This window comes from Eufriesea mexicana, unplaced genomic scaffold, assembly GCF_001483705.2.
Source record: "Eufriesea mexicana isolate 0111107269 unplaced genomic scaffold, ASM148370v2 scaffold8839, whole genome shotgun sequence".
In the NCBI taxonomy this organism is placed as follows: Eukaryota; Metazoa; Arthropoda; class Insecta; order Hymenoptera; family Apidae; genus Eufriesea; species Eufriesea mexicana.
The window spans coordinates 480,987-488,493 of record NW_016916568.1 but is presented as its reverse complement, the minus strand read 5'-3'; the positions used below and the strand labels follow the sequence as shown (position 1 = coordinate 488,493).

Sequence of the window (7,507 nt, the reverse complement as noted above, 5' to 3'; positions counted from 1 at the left end):
CACAATCCCATATCCAAAATTAAATACCTTCAAACCCAACAACCACCAAACGTCATCCACTAAAATTCCAAGCCTATCCAAATCGCTATTGCCTAAAAATTCTGAACAAAAATTAAGTACACCGTTAAAATTTCGATCGAGCGGGTCCAGCAGCTTCCGGAACGACGCTGGAACTTTTTCCACGCGGAAGTTGTGCTCGGTAATGCGAAGGGAAAAGGTAGAGGGAAATAGAGGTTCGCTGTGCAAAATTGAAGTTCATCAGCGCGCGGAAGTTCACAGAGGGCCAATTCGACCGAATTTGCGCGAGGAAATAACGACAGATAATTTCCGCGAGCTTGCATGCATAAGCTGATGCTGTTGGCTCATCTCGAGAAAAATGCATCTTCGCGCAGAGGGGTCGAGAGCGGGGTTTAACGGGAGAAAATAGGCAGAGCCACGAGTCCGCTGGGCCAATGAGAGCCCGATGCACAAGGCACCGACCAATCGGGGAGCGTGACCGAACGATGGTTGCTCGGCGGATTGGCAAGGTTGTATAAATTGCTGTTTCACTGGTTGGTCCTTTCAGTTACACGTTAGCATCTCTTGCTGGAGTTCCGTTGGACGGTAACAGAAGGATCAGTTCGTAGTAACTAGGGGTTGTTTCGCGTTAAAAGGAAAATAACCCTTATGAAACAGTGGCGGCGACGAGACAAACTCGCGAGAAAGAAGACAGTGTGAACAGTGGTGTTTGGAGAAACAAGAGGAACAAGTGGAATAATACGTTTGCGGCCGACGACGGCAGGAAAGTGGACAGTATGCAAGGCTATCAGAGGAATTTCGAGGATCAACAAAGGGATCAGAGGGAGGAAGAGACGATCGTGGTGGATCTTGTGCCTCCGCAGTATCAGCTCAGCCCTCCGCATAGTCCGCCGCCGGGAAACATGCCGAAGACGCCAGAAAAAGGTGAGTGTCCAACGCTTTTCGCGAGTTTCCTTTACCAAGCTTCATCTCGTCGGAAGATTGCAACCTTGCGAGATCATTTACCTCATATTTACTTCCGATATTCCTCTACGTATATCGAGAGATTCGCGTGGGAGCTTGCAATTAATTGTCAGCTCGTTAAAAAGTTCGGGTCAGTTTTGAAAGTTGGGTTTTAAAGTGGACTATTAACGGGAATAGGGTATCGCCGATAAATAAACAGAGAGGTATGAAGGGAACGGGTTTTCGGAGAACTGGAACCACGTAGAGTGGATGAAACTCGCGCTAGACTCGTGTTCCCGAAGAATAAATAGGCAATAACAAGCGAGTAGAATAGTTAGGGCGTTAATTACTCGAAAGGTTAATCCAATTGATTGTCCGTTGTTGGGGTGCCGATGAACATTAGGCCGTCCTCTAGACTCCAGCAGGGTAACGTCCATTCAGCGTGGGACGGTCGTGAAAATAAATAAAGCTCGAAGAAAATGGTCCAAGCCCTTCATGGAAAAGCGTCCTCGCGGTTTATTGCGGTAATTATTTTATGGTTGCTCCCTGATTACCGAAAGCTCGTTCCGAAAGATCAGTTTATTGCCAGGGGTTCCGGAATCGGTCGTCCATAGTCGCGAAATTTTCCCTGGTACCCCTTGCCTTTGTTCCTCTTTCAAAAAGACGTTAATAGCTCCCCAAATACACGTCGAAATAAAATATTCCTCTTTTCTCATCGCCTTCATTTTTTAAGTCGTTAATCCCTCAGTCACATGGACGTTGTTTCAAATTCTTTGGCAAACGGTATTCGTAATCGGTTCGCTGATTGGCGTTTAGTCAGAGCAGTAGGAAATTAGATTTTTCGTTAGTCGATTAAAGAGAAAATTCGGGTCTCCGAAAAGGAGTCCAGGTGAGGTCCAGCGACCCTTCGAGATCCTTTCAGCTTCTTGGTCCTTTTCTTTACCGTTTACACGATTCTAAACGCGATCACCCGCTGCTTCCAGAGGCGACGGTGTGTAACCGCATCGCGAAAACAGGAACGAGCCTTCTCCGCGACAATACCGATTTTCTCCGAGACAGATTATAGCGTGTCGAACCACCGACCCGGTGCAGAGATGTATGACGTCCGCGTTTCGAGACAACTTGACCCGGCTAGTCTGTGGAAAATTCTTCCCTTTTCCCTTAACTGCTTTTAATCGCAGGAATCGATTCAGATCTCTACGAATTTTTGGGTTTAGAAAAATTGCGAGGAAATGTTATTATTATTAACTCTTTGAGTGAACCGTGATTCCGAGTTAACGAGGAATGTCGTTGTTTGTTCGCAGATTCGTCGCCTTCGCAGCAACAGCAACAGTCGTTATCCTTCATGGACCCGAACGTGAAGAGATACAGGACAGCGTTTACGAGGGAACAGTTGTCGCGATTGGAGAAAGAATTTCACAGAGAGAATTACGTGACCAGGCCCAGGAGATGCGAATTAGCCAAAGACTTACAGCTGCCGGAATCCACGATCAAGGTGCTTAGAGACTTTAATTATTGAACGAACAATTAGACAAATCGTTTCATCCTCTCCGCATGCCATTACGACACTGTATTTATCGAGGATAAGCAAACGTATCGCAATAAAGTTCAGTAAACAATGAGCTCATCTTCCGGCCTACGCGTAGAAAAGTATTCTATTAACACCTTGGTGTGTTTAATTAATGTCGGTAATCGACAGCGACGAAGGTATACAGGGAAACGCCTTGAAGACCGTTCCATTCCTTCTTACGCAATTTCGTCAAACGTGCCTTCGCTCGAAATAGTAAAATTTCTTTCATTCGTTCAGCAAACACGAAATAATAGGGAATATTTCCGTCGATGCTTCGTGCGAATGGTAGGCCCAACGCGACGAATACTTAATCAAGGCAATTAAGAGTTTTTACCCGGGCTCCATGAATGAGAACGTCGGTCGTTTTTACACGGACCGCCATGTTTGATTGGCGATTATAGCTCGGGAAGAGGAGGAGACGGCTCGCCAGAGTTCTCTGCCGATTCTTTTTCTTTTTTCTCTCCCTCTCTCTTTCTCTGTCTCTCTTTCTCTGTTTCTCCGACGACCGAGCAAACAGTCAATCACGAAAAGCAAACAAAAGCTTCTTGGTCTTTGGTTTGCTTCGATCCCCTTGATCCTTTTTCCGTGACTTCTTAATTTCTTTCGACCACGACCGGTCGATCCGGTTCGAGGTGTTAAGCACTTTAATTAGCGGTTTTCCCGGGTTACCTTTGACTTTAATGGATCCCTTAATTTCTCATCTCGCGCTGCCTGGGCCGCACAATAGCTATAAAACCGCCTACCGATGGAAATGATCGAGGTGTTAAATGGTAGAAACGTTAGGCACCGGTCAGCCTCTATACCTCCGATCTCTTCCTATCTCTCGTAACGTCTATTCCAAATCTACACACCTCTTACACCTTACGTCACAACATTCGAACCCAAACCTAACCTCCTTCTACCACGTTCCCCGTTCAACCTGTACGATAAGCGACGTCGAAATCTAATCCGTAACCTTGTCTCGAATTGTAGGTCTGGTTTCAAAACCGTCGCATGAAGGACAAACGTCAGAGGATGGCGATGCCGTGGCCGTACGCCATGTACACGGACCCAACGCTAGCCACCCTGTTGGCAGCCACGGTGACACTGCCACCACCCCCGTACCACGGCGCTCCGGGTCTGCCACCGACCCACCTGGCCCCGAACTACCCCGCAGCTGCAGCTGCAGTCTATTACGCGGCCAGATACACGCCATATCCCGGTGCAGTGCCCACGACAAGCGCGTCGTCCCTTCATCGGCCGCATCCGCGCACAGCAGCAGCTTACCCGGCGCACCCTCATCTCCTTCAGCCTCACCCTTCGCTCCAACCCCTACATCTATCAGGCCTGGGCGTTCCTACGGTAGGCAACACCGCCTTCCAGGTGAACAGCCCACCCACGAGCGCGTCGACCACCTACAGACCGACCTTGCTACCCGAGCTCAGTCCTGCTCATTCGGACGCGTCGAGCGACTGCGACTGCGTCGGGACGCAGCCACATCACCCGCATCACGCCGGAAACGGCCAGCAGATACACGACAAGACCACCCCGCCACCCAGCACCCATCCAACCCCTCAGATCAAGCTACCGACAGGGATCAGCATCGCTGGCCTACCCACTAGTATCCAGGCGATCAGCGGGTTCGAAGGGAAGAATTCGTACAACGGTATCGTGTCCACGCCGACCAAGATCGAACCACCGAAACTGTTCCAGCCGTATAAGAACGATATATCCGAGAGAGCGTAAGGGTGATGGGAAATCGAGCAAAGCTGGTTAACTTTGATCGAATCCGAGAGACGGATGAAGTGGGTATCGCTATATATGAAGATGTTTTCGACATTGTCGAGGCTGACTGTAGGGTGTGCATATCGGTTGATATAGTATATCTATGATGTATCTTTGCTACGTTTTGAATGTTCGAAAGGTGTCCAGAGGGCTGTAAAAGTTTCTTAGGTGAAACCGTGAAACTGTACAAAAGTGTATTTTATCATAGTAGACTTAGAGAATAGGGATCGGCCCGACTGCCAATGGGACCGAGGCTGATAGCGTCCGGGGTGTAAATATCGTCGATTGATTGTAAAGAACTTGTACCTGTTAATAACGATAATGAATCGCTGTGCGACTTTTGTATAGTAGTGTCTGTAATGTAAATAGATAAACGCTTGGGTGTTATTAGAGACTTAGCGTGTAACGTTGTACAGTATAGAGTTTAAAGTAATTTATTATGACCATTATCTACGAGTTTGTAGAAACGCGGAAGATCCAGTAGGACGTTCCACGATGGTTCTTGCGGGAATCTTACGGTTAGATTGTCGATATTTATGCTTAAGTACCTAAGTGTCTACGTAAAGAGATACAGTTATATATATATAAATATATATATAAAATGTCTTTTTATATATATATGTGTATATATAGAAAGAGAGAGGGGAGAAATAAATATTATATATATGAACGATAAACTAATACAAATCTGGCTTTAACTTTCACCGAAACATTCCCCTATCGAATGGCTATTATTCACTTGAAGTGCATGAATATTTCCAATTTCTAACGATATCAGAAAATCATTTCGCAAAATTGTTACCGAAGTATATGAAATATATCAAATATTAATAAATTTGTTCATAGTAAAATAATAAGAGAAATGATAACGAATGATCGACATTTATTTCGTTTACTTCTTTCCTACTTATTAACGAGCAGAGTGCTACTTCCATGAAGCTCAGTCTGCGAGGTCTGAATGCACCCCTGTACCATTAGATCTTCTGAGACAACATCCATCGACTTTCAAATCCATCATACTTATTCCTCTCATCTTGTCAACCTTAGTAACACCCTCGATCCTCCTCGCGATTTCTATACATTTATTCGAGGTAGAGATAATTGGGCAACTCGTGAATTCGATTTGAATTTTAATTTTAATTTTTCTTCGCGAGATAATCGATTTTCCAATTTATACAGATTCTCATTCCCTATAATTAAATTCTGTTATAGATACAACCAACTAAGCACCTGTTAATACATGCGGCAAGATAAATTTCGAACCAAATATGAGGCGTATACGATGAGATAGAATTAAGGGTTGATTCAACCCCCATAAGAAGACCAACGGTTAATGACTTTTAGAAACGGCTCTAGGAAATACGTGGAACACGTTGAATAGATATAAATCACAGATAGTACGAGTACATCCGATTTCGAGCTATCGTCTGCACCCTTCTAGGGGGTGCAATAGGCAATTAACTCTTCGAACGATTCTGACGGGGAAACGAGATAATTCCGTATAAACGCCACCAGCTCAACAACCCATTGAGGTTTAACTATGAGTCTACACCACCCACGACCCTCCCGTTCCCTTTATTTGACGTCGACGAATTGTGTGCTTTGCGGGGTACCGCACTGGGGTGCGCAAACATGTCCTCGACCTGGCAGTATGGTTTCTGCGCTCTCGGAAGTCTGACGATTCTAATTTCTCTTCAGTCTATTAACGTTCAGTGTATTTCGTTTAATTTTATCACTTGAATTATTTTTGCGATTGTTGATATTTTATAAATATATTTTTATTCCTTGATAGATAACGATTCGAGCTGACAATTACACGAATGCAAGATCGAATATTGCATTGGCAGCTGCAATGAGACGAGATACCTGCCACTCGTAAAATCATAAAATCTCTAGCCTGCGAAGCATGGCGGGTGGAGTTAGGAAAAATCACCACGCTGATCTACCGTCATAAATATAAAACGAGTCGTTTTGTTGGTGGCCCGTAAAAAAATCATCGAAAAAATTTCGGAAGAAGACTATCAGCCGAATGGAGGTACGGGGTTCCGTGAGGAAATTATAAACTAAGCGTTATATTATCTACCCGAAAACTTGTTCCTGTAAAGCGTTTAGCCTTTTTCGACCGTCAAGTAGTCACAGGGGTAACTATTAACGCTTTGCATTTTCTCATCCGATATTTTTTCGTCGCTCTTTCACTTCCAAGCTATTTCTTGTTGCCCTTTGTTCGAGAAACACTTTGTCCTTTGATATTATACAGGGTTTTAACTTGTATTCCACGATTTCTAAAAGAAAAAGGAAAGATAATATAAGATATGATTTCTAAGAAAGATAGAAAAGAAAGGGGAAAAAGGGAAAAAATTGAGAAGACGAAGGTTCGTGAATAGAAATCAACCCCTATCACAAGATCGATCATTTTCTTCCTCTCCTACCAAGCGAGTTCATCAAATATTAATATCCAATTTATACCTTCGATACAAGGATCATCCCCCAATATACAAGCTCGCCCCTGCCAAATTACGTCGAGAACCCCCGGTTCAGGTCGTCACCCCCAGTTTTAGATGGTGGCCATCTTTCGAGGAATCACAGTCGATCGTGGAATTGCATTATCTTATCTGACGAGCCATTAGGTGCCGTTTAGACGGCTGTTTCCTAACAATCTATTTACAGTATTGTCCGAGGGGTAGATTGCGAGTAGTCTTCCTGCGTCAAGATAATAAGCATACAATAGCTCCCAGCTTCAGATAGCGATAATAACGCGTTATTTACGAGGCTTCTATATATACCAAGTTTCGAGGTATTTTATATAAAACATACCACAATTCCTTTTTATATGAAACATACAGAATCTTTAAATTTCATAATTCATAATTCTAAAGTATACTTTATCTTAAATTATACTGTATGTTTCATCTCGCTAAATTCATCTTGTAAAATATAGAATACAAAACCTAACTTAAACCTAAATGAATTTCTATGAACCTGATGATTTCAACAATTTTTCCCAAATTCAATTTGTAATCGAGTTACTCGTAGAGGTTTAGCCAATTCTCTGGATTGGAACTAATTGTGAGACTTTCCAATTTTCAAGTCACGGTTTGTCAGGAGATCTAGAGGGACGAGAAACAACGTAAATGTTAGTAAATGTTAGAGAATACTCACGGTTACGGATGTTTCGTTATCGTCGGTCGTAAGTGGCTTCGATGGGTCTTGTTG

The 7,507-nt window shown here is 43.9% G+C and overlaps 1 protein-coding gene across 1 annotated transcript; it reads left to right on the top strand.

Annotated features, from left to right (window-relative positions):
• Positions 1-794: 794 nt before the first annotated feature.
• eve (segmentation protein even-skipped) lies at positions 795-4,255 on the top strand. The gene is made up of 3 exons (XM_017907717.1): positions 795-942; positions 2,265-2,455; positions 3,503-4,255. Exons 1-3 carry the CDS (start codon positions 795-797, stop codon positions 4,253-4,255), a joined length of 1,092 nt encoding a protein of 363 aa, XP_017763206.1.
• The last annotated feature ends 3,252 nt before the right edge of the window (positions 4,256-7,507 follow it).